The sequence below is a fragment of the Eleutherodactylus coqui genome, chromosome 3 (genome assembly GCF_035609145.1).
Source record: "Eleutherodactylus coqui strain aEleCoq1 chromosome 3, aEleCoq1.hap1, whole genome shotgun sequence".
Classification (NCBI taxonomy): domain Eukaryota; kingdom Metazoa; phylum Chordata; class Amphibia; order Anura; family Eleutherodactylidae; genus Eleutherodactylus; species Eleutherodactylus coqui.
The window spans coordinates 135,307,106-135,325,101 of NC_089839.1; the positions used below are offsets into that span (position 1 = coordinate 135,307,106).

General features: G+C 43.2%; 1 protein-coding gene across 1 annotated transcript in view; it reads right to left on the minus strand.

Annotated features, from left to right (window-relative positions):
• Nucleotides 1-17,996, minus strand: part of KIF26B (kinesin family member 26B) — a 326,887-nt gene that overhangs the window by 209,378 nt on the left and 99,513 nt on the right. The window contains exon 3 of the mRNA XM_066596111.1: nucleotides 2,710-3,222. Coding sequence (XP_066452208.1) covers nucleotides 2,710-3,222 — 513 coding nt within the window. The remainder of the gene's footprint in view (nucleotides 1-2,709; nucleotides 3,223-17,996) is intronic.

Below are 17,996 nucleotides of genomic sequence, written 5' to 3' on the forward strand. Positions count from 1 at the left end.
TTTTATTTTTTTTTAAACACAAAAGTGGCAAAATTGAAAAGTAATGATCCCATTGGGAACACTGGCATGTAAAAGATTAATAAGGTACAATACCTAAAAAATGGAAGCTTACTATAAAACTCCCTACTCCTTCTACAGCAATTTTCTAACAGATGTCTCTTTGACTATAGATGATGACCGAGCTATTAAATAGCACTAGTCGCTGAGGAAGTACCATACCTAGCTAGAAACATTGAACAACTAGTAAAACTAGGGTTTGTTTTTGAGTTAACCATTCGTGTCATGACATGTACTATTATTTTTGCCAAAATAAGATCAATTTAATTTGAACCTTTTACTTGTTTTTCGCCTATGTATTGTACAGCATTGATTGCTGATACTTGTTCAGAAGACAGAAAGGGTTAGTTTTCAGGGCATTCAACCATTTCAGAGAAGTCTGGGAAGATGGGAACTCACACATTTCAGAAGTGGAGGATGCCCACACTAGGAGCCATGCAGTCTAGCCAGCATCACTGGTAATTAAGAATGGGCTGGAGAAGGGGATGTCATGAGAGGCCACAATACCCTACACAGGTTCAGTACAAAGCAACAGATCAGAGCGGCTCACATGAACACATATATCCTGACAGGCTGGGTGCCATTGTTGTACTAGTCAAAAATGTACGGTACGATTTATTTTTTGCTTAACCTTTACATAATCATTTGTCTGTATCATCTTGCAAGTCTTCTCTTCATAGCTTTATAGAAGTCACTTACTGAAATCTACATTTCTTACAAAAAAAAAAAGCATTCTCTCCAGGCTCATGATGCAAGTGTCTCCCTATTTCTCCTCATCACTCAGCCTATCTTAATAAACTCAATTGATACTACACTTTAAGGCCCCCTGCACACAGGCGGAAATTCCGCAGCGGGATTTCCCACAGAATTTCCGCCCCTGGACGCCTGCATAGGATTGCATTATAAAACGCAATCCTATGCAGACGGACGCAATTTGTCCACATGAAAACACACACGAAAAACAAATCGCAGCATGTTCTATTTCAGAAATGTTAGTGGCGACGGGACCGGCTCCGCTCTGCGCATGCACGAACGGGCCGCCTCTGCGCATGCACGAACGGGCCGGCTCTGCGCATGCGTGGGCTGGCCGGCAGCTGGTGCATAGCAGAAAACAGTATACGCCGGGAGCGAGTAAGCCACAGGCCTCTGCAGCGGCCTAAGAAGTCAGCAAACATATTTATCTCCAGCTCTCCTGATATCCGTTTCAGTACCTGTATCTCACATCAAATACCAACTCTGGAGTATCTTCTCTCAGAACTCTGCATTATGCTGTTCCTATGTTGTACCTCCTGGAAACACAGGAATGCATTGATAACTGGGTGCTACTCTTCCCCTCTCAGCGGGGCAAGTCTCTAGACACTATGATACTGTTGAGATATGCTGGCCGCAATCAGGAAATGGAGACGTCATGACGTTAGACCGGCCCATGTGACTGTGCCCTCGGCACATATACCCTGCAATTTGGAGCCGGGTATCAGTTAGTGCGTTATTCCAGTCACTGCAAAAGGTCCTTGAGGTGTCATCTGTTAGGCTTAGTATAGAATTTATCCTTCTTCACGACCCTGCTACATCATCTCCTATGGTGTATGGACTGATTGGCCAACAGGAAGGGAGGTGTCTTTTCTAGCCGGCCAAGCAGCTATAATGGAAGTGTGTTTATTCCTGGCCCGCCCCTACATGGCCACTGGCCATTGTCCTGCCTGAGATGTTTGGTGAGCTAGTGGACTCCTGTCAGCTAAGTACCCTGTGGTTATTTGTCCTGTGCGGGGCTTATTCTCTTCCACCAAAGGCTGTGATAGGCCTCCTGCACACTGGTGAGAGCGATATAGGGCTGTGATTCATGGCCCGATATAGCTCTCACAATCCATGGGAAACCCCTGGATGCAAGGCATTTTAATGTGAAAACAGCCTCACATGTCTGCGGGGGTTCCCTTCATCCCATTGCTTTCAATGGTGCAGCAGCAGCGCCTGCCCCATTGAAAGCAATGGGAGAAGATTGTGATGCTCTGCCACTGCTGTGACAGCTGTGGCAGGGGATTCCTTCACCCCTGCGGGAAGTCCCCTCATGACTGAACACTATGACAGCCCCATTGGCAACAAGGTGAAGCCCCTAGATGTGACAGCATTCAGAGGTTTCACATCTAAGGAATCCCCTGCTGCAACTGTCACAGCCGCAGCAGGGGATAGCGATCCTCTCCCATTGCGTTCAATGAGGCCAGCTCTGCTGCCGCCAGACCCATTGAACGCAATGGGCGATATCACAAAAAGAATGGGCATGCTGCAATTTTTTTTTGCCCCCAGCATCACTGGAGTGAAAACATCGCAAATGAGAATGAAACCATGGAAATTCATTGGTTTCATAATAATGCGTTTTTACTTACTCTCGTATCGCACGAAAAACACCTGATTTCCTCGCCAGTGGAAATGGGCCCTTGCATACTTTGCTTTTTCCAGCGCTAGTAAACATTTTTCCTATCCTCCACCTAGGGACAAACTAGGCCCCTTAGTTTCCTGACAAGGGTGATCACCCTGCCACAGAAAAGTTGGTTAGTGATAGTGTTCCCATCCCCGTATTTCTGTGTAGTTATCTAGGATCCTGGATTTTCAAAAATAAAGTGACAAAAGATTTCCACAATCAACACTAAGACTTACTTGATATGGGTACAGCGTCACACCATTGGATCTTGATAATGACCATGTACCATCAAGGTACTGATGAGCTTGAATGGCTACTGAATTCATGATGTTGCCATTATTTGGGCTTGTTGGCACTGGCAGGCTGACATTTTTCTTTTCTTGACCATTGGCAAGCCCAAGACTGTTAGGTTTACCACCATGTTTGTTGGGCACAAAACCAGGGTAGTTGGATGTGGTGTAGGGATTTGGCATGTATACCCAGTCTTTTGGCTGAAGGCCTCCCATGTGTCTTGGACCAACCAAGGCTGGAATATTAGAATGTCCTGGTGGAGATCCTGGAGAAGCAGCATCGTAGTGTTCGGCATTGGCAGACTGCTCGAGAGATGTAACCATTTGAATAGCTTCTTGTTTTAGCTGATTAAGATGGGTGGCACATATGTCACAACGATTGTCTCTCTCATTCCAAGACTTTCGGATGGTGTTTGGTACTTGAAGCTTGTCGTGTATGCCAGTAGTGATGGATGGGTCCTGTAACAGATAAATTAATAAAATGTGTGTTATAAATTGAAAGCATATCTCCTTGGAAGAGAGAAATGTAATAAAAGAATTGCAAAATATATTTTTGAATATTGATTGATACATGAAAAAGCCCTTTTCTCATTCTGACATTTCAGCAGATAACATTAATGAAATATGGAAAAAATGAAATAAATTATATAGTTTCTGTACGCAGAATATTGCCCTTGAGTCCAAATGAAGGACTTCTATATACATTGTTATTGCTCTGCGGGGTTCTTATGAAGTTAATATCAAAGCATGTCTGTCCTCTGTTGTCAGCAAGTATGCAGCGCTCTAGTTAATATTAAAACAGTTCATGCCCTCTGAATACTGTGTTGTCCACATATTTCTTCCGCAGTACTGCCAATGCCTTTTCACCAGAAGCCCCTATAAAAATCCTGCTGAACAGATTTGAGCAAATCTACTCCTATTTATCTAAGGCAGACCATGGACATTACATTGCCGTTCACAGCCGCCCCTCCCCCCGCCCATAAGAAATGAATTTTTGAATTGGCCGAGTGTGCACGAGTTTTTAATATCTCCCTTATCCCTATCCTCCCTTAAGGCTCATCTCCCTTAGGACGCTTTCACACAGGCAACAAAATCACGAGATTTTCCCACGATGCGACATTAACCCCTTGAGTGGCACGCCCGGAAATGTTCCGGGACGAACTCCACTGCTCATAGCGACATAGCCCGGAAGATTTCCGGGGTATGTATCACTATGGGAGCTGCAGAGCACCATGCTACAAGCTGTGGCATGGTGCTCTGCCTGCACAGACCCACAGAGAACAAAGCAAGGGCTTTGAAAAACCAGCAGAAGATATTGCCGATATGCTGGCAATCTCCTGCTTTGTCTACAGGTTGCCATAGAGACCATCGGCTTGTCAGAAGCAAGCCGATGGTCTCTGTGGCAGGGAGAGCTTGGTGCTTGGCTGTGAGAGGACAGCTAGGTACTAGCTCTTACAGCAGAGATCAGAGAAAACCTCCGATCTCTGCTGTGTTAACCCTTTACATGCTGCAGTCTATGTGACTGCTGCATGTAAAGGGCTGTAACTGCAGCATGTAAAGGGCTGTCACCATCGGACCCCCGGAATGTGATCAGGGGGTCCTGATGGGTCCCTGTGGAAGTCCCCTAAAGGGACAAGAAAAAAAAAAAGAGAAAAAAATAAATAAATAAATAAAAAAAATTATAAAAAAAAACACTTGTCTCCCTTTACTTTGTAAAAAAATCAAAAATACAATCACACATGTGGTATCCATGCGTCGTAATGACCCAGAGAAGAAAGTTAATACATTATTTAACCCCTTAATGACATGGCCCCTTTTTTTCTTTTTTCCCCATTTCTTTTTTTCCTCCCCCCTGTTTAAAAAATCACAACTTGTCCCGCAAAAAACAAGCCCTCATATGGCCATGTCAATGGAAAAATGAACAAGTTATGGCTCTTGAGACGCAACTGCAAAATTAGTTGAAATTCAATGATTAGACCATTTTAAAAAACCTGCCCTGGTGGGCACGACAGGGTGGTAGGAAACCCGACCGACACTCAAGGGGTTAAGAGAAAAGGCATGTGAAACCCATGCTTTCCAATGGTTTCCTTCACATGTTGCAAGAAATAAAAATTGTGGCAACTGTAGAAGAATTAGGCCGAATTCACACAGTGTTTGGGAACTATATTCAGCAGGGAGGACCGGCAACAGTCTTGCCAAATATATACAACTGTATACCTACTTTGCCAGTTGCGCTTTTCTATACAGATGGGGCAGTGGGACCCCACTGTTTACTGGGGAAGCGAACAACAAAGGCTCCTAATTTGTTACGTATTTTAGACATTGCATTTTTGTGTCACGGCATCATGCACCAAGGATATTAGATATGTGAAAAACTGTATTTGCATCCTGACCACAAACCATAGTTGCACTGTGATAGAGGCTAAATGAGTTTAAAAATTCTGCTGGCAGCTGGGTCCAGCGTAAAATAAAGAAATAGAACATAATACCCTTTCCTTGGTCCCTCGTGACACAGTTGACCCACGACCCTAGTTTTTTTGTGTATGGTTCGGCCCCTGCAATGCAGCTGGTAGCCTCCAATGACCTGGTGTCTGCTTCCTGGTGTACAGCCAGTGGAACTCAGGTGACCACTGCTGCCAAACAGAAGCAACGGAGTCACCGTCCCCAACTCCTGACATCATGCCACCCAGGTTGTGAGCACTGATGACAGGTGTTTTGACAGTGACACTGTAGTCTCCAATTGGCTGTAGCAGTAACCAGAGTTCCACCGGGCCGTACGCCAGGAAGCCAGCATCAGGGTCGTTGGAGGCTCCCAGCTGTGTCGCAGGGGGCTGAGGAGAGGTCAGTATGCTCTGTTTTTATTATTTTAGGCTGCGTCCAGCCTCTAGCAGAATTTTCCTGGCAGTGCTAAAACCTCTAACTATCCTCTCTGTTTTGGGCTCTTTAGTCATCAGCAGTTGCTGATTAGCCAAACTATATAATCTACCTTCCTAGGACTTTGATGCCAGTTATTTACATGTGTTACTCTGATGCTTTAGTGGCTATCTTTCTTGGACTCTTGACCTTGGAGGTCCTCTGATTTTTCTCTAAGTTTAGTTGGTACTTGACCCTAGACTGCTTGACCTCACTACTGCCTGCTGCTCTGTGACTCAGTTCTCTTTTATTTTGACCTTGGCTTGTCTGTGATCTTGATTTTAGTCTTCTGTTTTGGTCATGTATATATACACACACCCTGCTTTCCTGGTATTGACTCCTGGCTTTCCACAGCTTATGCTTTTTCCATCTACTCAGTAGACATAACCAGGAGGCTCCTTGCAACAAAGTCCAACCCTCCATAAGGGGGGCAAGGAGAAAACCAGGACCATAATATATATAGTAACCAGTGCCAAGCCCAATCACTAAGGCCTGTTTGCACAGACTAATTAGCCCATTTCTTGACAGTACCCATAATTTCTGCATCATTCAGAACCCATATTACTTTCAATTTACAAGTGAGTCAACACCTCAGTTTTTAAAATAGTTTTCAATAGGTCTGCATTTGCAATTCACTTGATAAACAGTATTTTTACACTTTTTAATACCAGATATTTTCATCAAGTTTTTTTTTTTTTAGCACGGATATTCAAGGTCATAACAGATACCAATAACTAGCCTTGCTTGCACCATTGTCACACAGCAGTTGGTGTTCAATTCACTTATAAATCATTGTGACATGAGAGGCCCTGATATAGAACAAGATAGGTTGGAAAAGGATTTTGCCTTGTTGAAATGACAAACAAAACACAAAAGCCATCTCAGACCAGGTCTTAAACACGCATGTGCAAGCCGATGGTGTCAATCATTCCTAATCTCCAACAAGTCCCGTCAAGAGAGCACTGGAGCCAAAGTCATATTGTAAAACATCACATGAGAACAAGTTAGTTACAATGTATCATCAAGAGCTGTAATGTTTCAATGACTATATAACTATGCTATAACTATGCTACACGACGTTAGTAACACATTCCGTGTATATGGCATGGACTGAATCAAAATTCAGAGAAGGCTTAAAAGGGGATTCCCATTTTAGCTCTTCATGACTAAAATAGGAAAACCGGCCCTCCGTTTCCGACCAGAAACAGCCGAGTGCTTCAGCGCAGCGCCACTTGCATGGCTCTTATGAAGTGAACGTGCTGCGTGACCAGAAACTATATCAGCAGTTTCCCATCATGACTATGAAAAGTCAAGATGGGAATACCCCTTCAATATTGAAAACATTTATCATTCTAGTGTATAAATTTGTCTTTTTAATAGCAAACGGACACAAATCACACTGCTTCCCTCCGCACTTACAGAAGCCTTTTTGATAAAACCAGGTTTTGTATAGGTTTGTAGTGTCAATGTAAGTCGTGCTGGGAGAAGGAATATTCCCCCCAAAGATGTGTCCTCTTCGTAACAATCAAGCAACCTTTTCCCAAAATGTCCTGAAGAACTAGACCCTGGATTGGAAAGTATTTACTATATACCCCCCCCCCCCCCCTCTGGAGGCACCCTAAGAACTCCTATCCACGGACGATAGTGCATTGCGCTATTCGTGGTAATAATCTGTCTGTGAGTAACGCAGTGCACGGTATGGAAAGCACAGCCCCCTGTCCACGAGCAGAGAATCATAGCGATTCTTCGCTCGCAGGACATGCAGCGATTTGCCGCGATTCTCTGCGGTGAGCCCATCTGTCAGATAGGCTCACCGCAGAGAACTGACAGTCCTCTCCCCTGCTTCTGCCTCGCCCGTGGACAGGGGGCCTAAATAGACAGTTTTTTTGGAGGGTCTTTCATCTGAGAAGAGAGGGGTAATCTTTTTGGAATACATTTTGGGGGTCTTTTGGATAGTGTTGAACAATTTAGAGAGCTTTATGATATTCCCCATAGTTCCTTCAGTAATAACACATTTGTTGTTCAGGCGGACGGTCGGTATCTGTGCTTACGGTTCACCACCCTCTGAATGTTGTTGGGTGTTCTGGAGCTACGAGGGCTGTAACATCTTATTTATATAGACAGATGCTTTCTTACTATTTACAGCTATTCCCAATAAAGGTAAAAAAATTTAGAAAAGATTAGTGAAGATAAACAGGCCGCAGTGTTGTGTAGGAGTACAATGATATCTCTAAATGAAAGTCAACGAGTATCACAATTGTATTTAGCGCATAGAGTTTATCGCACTCCATTAAAGTTGTATAACATGGGTATTAGATTAAGCTCAGACTGTCCGAGGTGTAGTGTGGATCAATGCCTGCGGTCTGGGATTGTGTAAACTTGTATGAACTTTGGAATGGGATATTAGGGATAATTAAAAATGTGTCGAGATTGGTCTTCATCCCAGAATTTGTGTATTGGGTATTGCTGACAGACACACTATTGTATCAGCTGCAGAGGCTGATTGTTGCCTGTTGGATGCAGCTACTCCTCAACAATAGATTTTGTCCCCAAAATAAGAGGTAGTATCTTTGGAAAGGGGGAGATATTAAAAAAAGAGGCTGCTTAGCCTTACTGAACTTCCTTGTAAGCTGGTACCCCGATGGTATCTCCCACCAACTAGGATAGTGGATTTTTTCCCCGACATATCGGTTCGATGCTGGAAGGGATGTAGAATGAGAGGATCTTTGCTCCATGTATTCTGGGAATGTCCAGTAATAAAACTTCTATGGCAATCAATATTTTCTCTAATACACAGAACAGGGGTATCAGAGCTAACCCTACTCCAGAGTTGGTAATTCTACTACTTGGAATAGATGATAGCCCTCTTAAAAATAGAAAGCCAGTAACACAGATTCTGGCAGTGAAGCTACACATAACCAGAAGGTGGAAAAATCTAATTATACCTACAATCCTAGATCCCGATCACCCACATGATTTCAGATCACTACCTATACGAAAAGATTCTAGGAGTGACTGAATAAAAAATTATCTTGCAATATAGCAGCCCTGAATAGACCATTCTCAGCGTGAATTCGGGGGTAAGATAATAAAAACAAAAAGATATCACCCCGGCGGGTTGGGCCTGATGAAGGGCTAAAAAAGGAATTTGGTAGAGCAGTACTTTCCTTTTCTCTTTTTCAGGATTTGTCAAGCGATCAGTATAGAGCGACCTCCGCCCCCTTATTGTAATGTACTTCTTTTGAGTTGAATATTCCACTGTACGAGAAATCCATTGCGGTCTAGAATTATATGCCGCTTTAACAATGCATGGTATAAAGAATGTTTATGCTTTTCTCATTAAAAAAAGATTGAACAATAAAAAAGAGGTTGACTTAGTTTGAGGAAAATGCTGATATACATAATGAATAGTTCACATCAAGTCCTGATTGCATTGAGGTATTGTAGTAAAGCTGATGGGATTGGCAGTGGGTGAGGGAGAAGAGTTCGTGGTTCTTCTTTGGGGTGGGGGTGATAGGGAGGGATTCTGATTTACTTATAGTTATGATCGATTGTATGGTTTGGGTGGGTTATGAAATGTTCTATGTATATTATATGTATGCATGTAAAATGTATAGAAATTAACCCTTTCCAATCCAATTTTGGATTTAGGGTTTCCTAAAAGGCTTTCTCTTTTTGCTGTTATACAATGGTGCCATCTGCTGGCTAAAGCCAGAGTGTGTGCGCCAGAGAGGCTCCAACAGCAGAGTGGCTGCCAACAGACGGTAAGAATACCCTGTCGGACATCTTCTGACATTGGAGCTGTACAAGCTTCAATAAGAGTGTAGGAAGATGGCAGACAGTAGATTGGAAAGGGTTAAGAGTAATTGTCTTTAAAAATATAATTTCAATAAAAATGTACTGATTAAAAGAAATTTTTAAAAAAAGGATGGAAATAATATTGTATTTATTAATGTCATTAATACTGGCAGAAAACACAGCTTATTATTGCCTGAAACTCTGACCTGCTTATTAACTGGTCAAGATTTCCAAGATGTTCAGCATATTTAGCCGCATCTAATCCTTATAGAGACCTTTACAACTAGCTAAAATATCACATTCCAATGAAAAAAACCTTTATGGCTACGAGCTCGTTTCAGTCAAATAAAGTCCCCTGGTGGATCAGTGCGAACCGAGAGTGACGGGTGGCAACTGCTTGCATGTAATAACTTACTGCCTACTTGCAGCTTCCTGCCTCCTCACCAATGGATGGGACACATGTTGGGTAAGATCCATAAAGATGATGGATTATTACTAGATTTATTAAATTAGGATTCATGTATTCCATGAATATTTAAACCTATTTACCTGATTGGTCCGTTATAATTTTAGAATGCGGTGTAGACCTGCATGAAGGTTTACATGAATCCTGTTATTTTTATCACATGCTTTTAAAAAATTGAATAAAGCACTTCCTTTCCACGGACCGCGCTGGATATCCGGCTTTACTACGATAGCAAAACGAAGGCCACATCTTATATTACCTTTTTCCAAACATTGTAGCATAAGACCGCCAACATTTTGTAAAGTAACATTTCAAAATATACCTACTATAGCAGGGGCGTCAGACTCGTCATCACCGGGGGCCACGTCAGCATTCTGATGGCCTTCAAAGGGCTGCTTATAACCACTCATTCAACACAGGCATATTTGTAATATTGTAACTATGCTAGGTTGAAAAAAAGACAACTGTCCATTCAGTTCAGCCTGTTTCCACACACCCATGTTAATCCAGAGTAAGGCAAAAAACCCAATAAGGCAGAAGCCAATGTACCCCATTTTGGGGGAAAAAATTCCTTTCCAACTCCATAATGAGTGTCAGAATACTCCCCGGATCAACACTTGAGATCAATAGCCCTCCCTTCTGGCTATTTAATGTCTATATCCTGTAACATTATAGCGCTCTAAAAAGACATCTAGTCCCCTCTTAAATTCCTCTATTGATTTTGCCATTACCATGTCCTCAAGTAGAGAGTTCCACAGTCTCACTGCTCTTACAGTAAAGAACCTACTTCTCGGTTGGTGATGAAACCTTCTTTCCTCTAGACAGAGTGGATGCCCTCTTGTTACCGCCACAGTCCTGGGTATAAACAGATCATGGAAGAGATCCTTGTACTAATGTATTTATACACAGTTATTTGGTCGCCCCTTAGCCGTCTTTGGGCAAATAATCCTAATTTTGATAGCCTCTCTGGGTATTCCAGTCCTCTCATTCTGTTTATTATTTAGTTGCCCTACTTTGAACCCCCTCAAGCACTGCAGCATCTTTCCTGAGCACCGGTGTACAGAACTGTACACAGTATTCCATGTGAGGCCTGACAAGTACTTTATATAGCGGTAGAATAATGTTCTTGTCCCTCGCCCCTATACCTCTTTTAATTCACCCCAAGACTTGATTTGCCTTTGCAGCAGCTGACTGGCATTGATTGCTCCAGTAAAGTCTACAGTCCACTAGTACCCCCAGGTCCTATTCCATATCACTTTTCCCTAGCAGTACCCCATTAGGTGTATATTGGTGACATCAGTTTCTCCTGCCCATCTGCATAACCTTATATTTATCATTATTGAACCTCATTTGCCATTTTTCTGCCCAAGCCCCCAGCTTATCTAGGTCCGTTTGCAGCCGTACATTTTCCTCCGCTGTATTAATTATCTTGTATAATTTCGTAGCATCTGCAAATATTGATATTTTACTGTGCAGTCCCTCTATCAGGTCATTGATACATATTGACAGAATGGGGCCCAATACTGTGCCCCGTATTACGCATATATTTTTTACGTGTGTAATATGAACAGCCTGAATACTATTGATTTCTGTTGGGGTATTCAGACCTGCGTTTTTAGCAATGTGATTTTTTTTCACGTGTATGTCCTATTTTTGTCCATATTACAGACTGAAATTACCCATTAAGTCAATGGGATGTGTAAATATGCAGTATGGTACATGCACATTTATGCGTGAATGCAGGAAAGATCTACAGGGCCTTCTTGCGTTTTTTTTTGTTGTGCTTGCGACTAACACAGTGAGTATACGTGAAAAAAATGCAAGGAGGTTCAAATAGGCAGTGAATACGCACAGATTCAGTCCGTGAAAACACAGCATATTTTACAGACCAAAACTGCATCCACTCGTGTGAATGAGCCCTAAATGTAGCTTCTCCTTATATGGCTATGGAGCTCTATGATGGCACTGAGCTTCTACCTTGGAGGGTAGCTAGGGTGCCGGCTAGGGCTGGCAGAGCTGTGCCACCACGTGAGCTGCCGAACAGAGCGGAGTGGAGGTGTGCTGGAGCTCAGAATCCAAGATGGCACCTGCTCCCTGTACTGGGCCTTGAGTTTGACACATGTGATCTATAGTAAAACATACATGTATATACAAGGCTGTTTTTTTTTCTCATTGATACCAACCCATTCTGCTTCCATCTCACTGCCATGCAGATACATGGAGATGACGTTGTATATACTGTGATTCGCACAAACGGTGTTGTACTACACAGACTGGGAAGGACTCGCATTCCCAAGATTATACATGTAGCATATGCCAACTGCTGCACATGCCCAGTGAACATGCCATGTGAAGACTCCTCTGAAGCCATTAATCTTCGGGGAAGGCGGATATGACCCATTTTCTGAAAACACATCCAAATCAAAGTGATATGAATGCAGGTTAATGTGTCTACTGCAAAAGCAAACATGCGGAAGGATGTGAGGCACGCTGCGAGCCCCAACACATATGTTACATGGGCTGTAGGAGCTGTCAATGGCGGTAGTGCTAGATTACTCTATATGTGATCACATCGTATACGCACTCCTTCACATTCGCCCAGGGCTGTGTTCACACAAGCCATTTTCTCGTACGAGTTCTGTCCAATTTCAAGATAGATAGAACTTGCATCAGAAAAGAACCTGCTCATTTGAAAGGGTTAATTCACATGAACAATTTTCTCTCAGAACGGTCAGTATTCCGAGTTCAATAAACCGCTACATGTCCTATTTTTAAGAGATTCTTGTTCAAGAATCAGACATCATTTTCTACAGGAGTGTGAAAAAACGTATTGCGCTAACATGGCGTGCGAGCAAGATCCATTTGTAAAGCATTTTACCATTGGAACCATCGGATTCTTTTCATTTATGTGAAAAACTTATGTAAATGTGATGCAAATCAGGGGTTTTCAGGGCAAAAACGCATTGTGCACACAGGAAAATAGCAGTGAAATCGCATGTAAAGGCTTCTTCAGATGAGCGTATTTTAGCGTGTTTTGCACACGGAAAAATTCCGCACACAAAACGTAGAGAATAGAATTTATTGATTTCAATGGGTTCACTCTCATTTCTTTTTGCGGCTGCAAGAAATTAGGACCCATTCTATTTCATGCCCATTTGTGCACCAAAGAGGCTCATAGAGGTCTATGGGAGGTGTGCAAATATGCACATACTGTAATGCAGGCATCAGTATGGACAAAGATTTGTAGATACCAGTGAACACCTTGTTTGGCTTAAGAGCCATTTAAATCGAGGCAGAGTGATTCCACAGCATATTCATGAATCAAAACTGTGTATTCCCTGCGTATCTGGACCCGGATGCGTTTTTTTGCAGATTTTTTTATTTTTTAGGTGTGCAAAAAAATCAAACGCAACCAGGTCCCATTAATTTCATATATACATGCATATTTTATTATGTATACACAATCCAATTGCCTTCAATGGGCTATTTCGGTCCATAATACAGATCAAAATAGGATATGCAGCAATATTTTTTCACACGTGTAAATAGCGAAGGTTTGTACACCCCAGTGCAGTAAAGGGTTCCAGTAACATAAATACGTCCCTATGAATGAGCCCTAAATGTAAGATTCTTAGTGCACATTTTGATTAAACTGTGACAGCCCATCGGTTCTATTGTATCTGGTCTCCACCAAATGTATGACTGGAGACCTAGTGATGGGTTGTATCCGCCTAGTGTACGTCCCCAAGGTAATGACTGGCTGCCTGGAGCAAGGGAACAGCAGAATGGGGTGTCAGATTTTGCTTGGATGGAGGGTTAGGGTTAGTTTAAGTGTTAGGCTTACATTATTATGTGTAAATGCTTCCATGTGAGAGCGGGGCCGCAGTAACATGGAAGCATTTACAGCTATTAATGTAAGCCTAACACTAAACCTAACCCTAACCGTAACCCTCCATGCCAGCCTAAACAAAGTCCATGCCAGCCAAAACAATTTCCCCCCACCCCTCCAGCTGTGAGCAGGGCCGCGGCCCTCCATCCAGCCATGGAGAGAGCGGCCCACGAGGAGGACCGGGGAGCGGGACAGCTGGAACTGTGGCCGCTGACAGTGGCTGTGCAGGAGCCGTGAGCTGACAAGGGAGACCAGGGTGTGGGGGGGTGAGCGCCAGGACCCGGCAGGGTAAAACTGACAGGAGCCCTGAGGGGAGACTGGAGGACCGCAGGAGAAGGCATAGCGGCGGGGTGACAAACAGCAGGCGGGAGGGGCATGAGGCCGGAGGATGCAGCCATGAGGGAAGAGAGCAGGACCCGAGGACAAGCATTTTCATCACAAGTCAGCCCATCACGGTCCCCTGGAGCAAGCTCCGAGCAGCGTGCTTGGATGGAGGGTTAGTTCAATGTTAGGCTTATATTATTAGCTGTAATTGCTTCCACAGCTAATAATGTAAGCCTAACACTTCAACTAACCCTCAATCCAACGCAAAACTCACTCCTCACGGTGCTAGGACCGTGCTCCAGCCAGCCAATCATTACCTTGGGGGCGTAACATGGGCGTATACAGCCTTCACTAGGTCTCCACCCATACTTGTGGTGGAGACAAGATACAATAGTACCCAGCCCATCTGCCCCAGGCCTCTTCAGATCAGACCCCAACAAACTTGCCTCTCCCGGACCCCCCAAATGGACTTGGGGCACGAACTGCTCTAATTAAGATCAACTGTGAACCGCATTCACACGAGTAAATATAAGGACAGTCATTTATGTATGTCTTTGTGCTTAAACCCTTTTCTAGTGACTTTTAGCACTCTATGGTGACATGAAGGAGCCCAACGGATGCCAACTGAAGGCAGATACTTGCATTGATGTAACATGCTAGGCTTTTGATGTTGCTGTAGGGTTATGGGGAATATGTGGCAAGTAATTAATGCTTAAAGATGGATATGAATACCCAATAATCAAGGTCCAGTCTAGGTCACAGATCAAGGCAGAGTCCAACTGGTTATTTGCTGTTTTAAAGAGCCACTCTGGTAACTTTTTTTGATTCATTATTCACACCACTATCCCCCTAACAGGAAATCAGGTGAGGAGGGCAGAGATGGAAAAAGAGGTTTCTGATGGATTGGCCCTTTAAGAATGCCCAAAATGACAACACTCACAGAGGTACCTTGAATAACAAGTTATTCAGACAAGACATTCAGAAAGGGCTGGTTTTAGGTCGGTTTCACATAAGGGTCGCAAACTCTGGACAGAGGTGTGAAACCACCCATAAATTAGTAGCATGTGTCCAGATTAATGCTTCACTCACTTTATAATCTGTCAAGCATGCAAATGCTTATATTATGCTAATGTTCATGAGGCGTATAACATTAAAGAGTGCCTCCGCTCTCAAGCATTAAATATACATTAAATGGCATTAAATAAACAGTTCTTGCACAGAGCCGAGTATAGAGGATACTAAATGTAGGATAACAGTTGGGCATCATTTCTCAGGAGAAAAGGAGCAATACTGAAAAATAAGTAAGTCTGAACACTGGTCGTAAAATAACAGCATTGGTCTCCTTTAATTAAGAAACGTCTGTTGGACATTGGGTTTTTAAACTTGATGAGAACCACATGAGTATTGGGGATGAGGGAGGATTTCTGCTTTGAAGCCCTGTTCACACTTCATGCTGCCTGTTTAATTGTCTAGCAAGGTGCCAAGCATCCTTATTAGTCCCCATGTTCACACAGAGACTCAGCAGGACTTCCTTTCCTGAAGTCTTGGCCTTACAGTTATATGAAGCAATATTTCCTCATACAGCAATATATCTGACAAAGACTATTTTCTGAAGTTTGAGTCAAAAAAATTCATAAAGCTACTTTATTTACAAAAGGAGTCAAAAGGTAAAACTAACTAGACGAGATAATAAAGGGGCAGCAAAAGTAAACAGTATAAGAAACATAGTGTAGAATGCTAATTGAGGCCAACGCTGTCTAATAAACAGCACAAAACTCAGGCCACATATTAAAGTCACGTAATGTTTACTTCAAATGTACAACAAAGGACCTAGCAAAAGAATAAAGCTTGCAGAATTGTGAAGCAATTCAAAGCAGCCTTATGTTTCACCTCTTTAGTTTATATAGCAGTAATTCCCTAGATATTCTTCAGTAAATAAAAGGCGATGTATGAAACATGGAGCCTCAATGACTCCATTCAGTGTATAGATTTAACCCACAGCCAGCCCCTGCCCCTTATGTCAGTATCACCTCCGTATTCACTTAATGATTGCCGGGCTCAAAACAGTAGGAAATAAGTGGCCCCCAGTGCTAATCAGCAAGCTTAGGCTAACCTTACCTCCCGATTGGGTTGTCAGCTGAATAGGTTAAGTGCTGACAGGCCAAAGGAGGACTCAACCTCTTGACTTGTGTGGTCTGAGGATGTTTAACATTACATACCTCCAAAAATATTTCTCAAATGACTTCAACAGCAAGAGCAGGAAGAAAGTTGGTGATGGTGAGTTTACACTGCAGTAACCCTAGCAGGGTATTGCTATCATTGATCCAGGGTGCTACAGTTACAGGTGAGCTGAAAGACCTAAGTAGCAAGAGGCCCTTGTACTTCACAGCCGATAAGCATCTGCAGACTCACAGACTGCACAAAATACAGAATAGAACACAAAGGCGGAAGGGGGGATACTTGCTTCCTTACAGCTGGGTATCTCCCAGTGCAATTGAATCTACAGACTCCCTGAGCATATTCTGGTAATGAAATGGAGTGTATTTTAGATTTCATCTTAAGGATAAGGAGAACAAGAATGAAGAGCGTTTTTACTTTGTCACAACTCCTGCTGGGTGTTATGAACCATATGCTGCAACTATTGTATCAGATGGTCAAGAGAATTTATGTATCAATATTTCATGAAACCATATCAACAGTGTAAATATGTTAAAGGGGTTGTCTCGCGAAAGCAAGTGGGGTTCAGCACTTCTGTATGGCCATATTAATGCACTTTGTAATATACATCGTGCATTAAATATGAGCCATACAGAAGTTATTCACTTACCTTCCCTGCGCTGGCGTCCCCGTCTCCATGGCTCCGTCTAACTTCAGCGTCTAATCGCCCGATTAGACGTGCTTGCGCAGAAGGGTCTTCTGCCTTCGGGTCTGCCCGGCAGCAGCTGCGTTCTGGCTCCGCCCCCTTCTACGCGGCATCGCGTAGCCCCGCCCCGTCACGTGTGCCGATTCCAGCCTCCTGATTGGCTGGAATCGGCACACGTGATGGGGCGGGGCTACGCGATGACGCGTAGAAGGGGGCGGAGCCAGAACGCAGCTGCTGCCGGGCAGACCCGAAGGCAGAAGACCCTTCTGCGCAAGCACGTCTAATCGGGCGATTAGACGCTGAAGTTAGACAGAGCCATGGAGACGGGGACGCCAGCGCAGGGAAGGTAAGTGAATAACTTCTGTATGGCTCATATTTAATGCACGATGTATATTACAAAGTGCATTAATATGGCCATACAGAAGTGCTGAACCCCACTTGCTTTCGCGAGACAACCCCTTTAAGATCCATTTCTGTGCTAACCGGATTTTACTGATAATGATTTAATAGAAAATTATAACATATGTAAATGCGGGTGTTATTGTAATTTAAAGGAATTTTATAATCAGAGACATTGATGGCCTATCTGTAAGATACACCATGAACATACAATACAGGAAATATCTACTGACCATAAGAGCCTCGGAGCAGTGCAATATCTTGCTGGGAAAACACTTGCAGGCAATAAATGACATGAGGAAAATGCCTAACTAGCTCTGTAGTGTATGACTTCATCATGGTGTTGGCTTGGACATTCTGAGCTACCACGGAAGGTAATGTTTGCCTAAGATAATTCAAGCGTTGGAACTTCATACACTTATTTCATTGAGGAGCCGCCATGACATAGTTATACAAATGTATGGATTTGTACACGGAAACATTCATCAAAGTAGAATACGCTTCTTTTGTTTATATATTAATTCCCTGGATATCCTAGACATTCCCTAGTCATTGCTTGGATGGTTCTGTATGTTCCATGG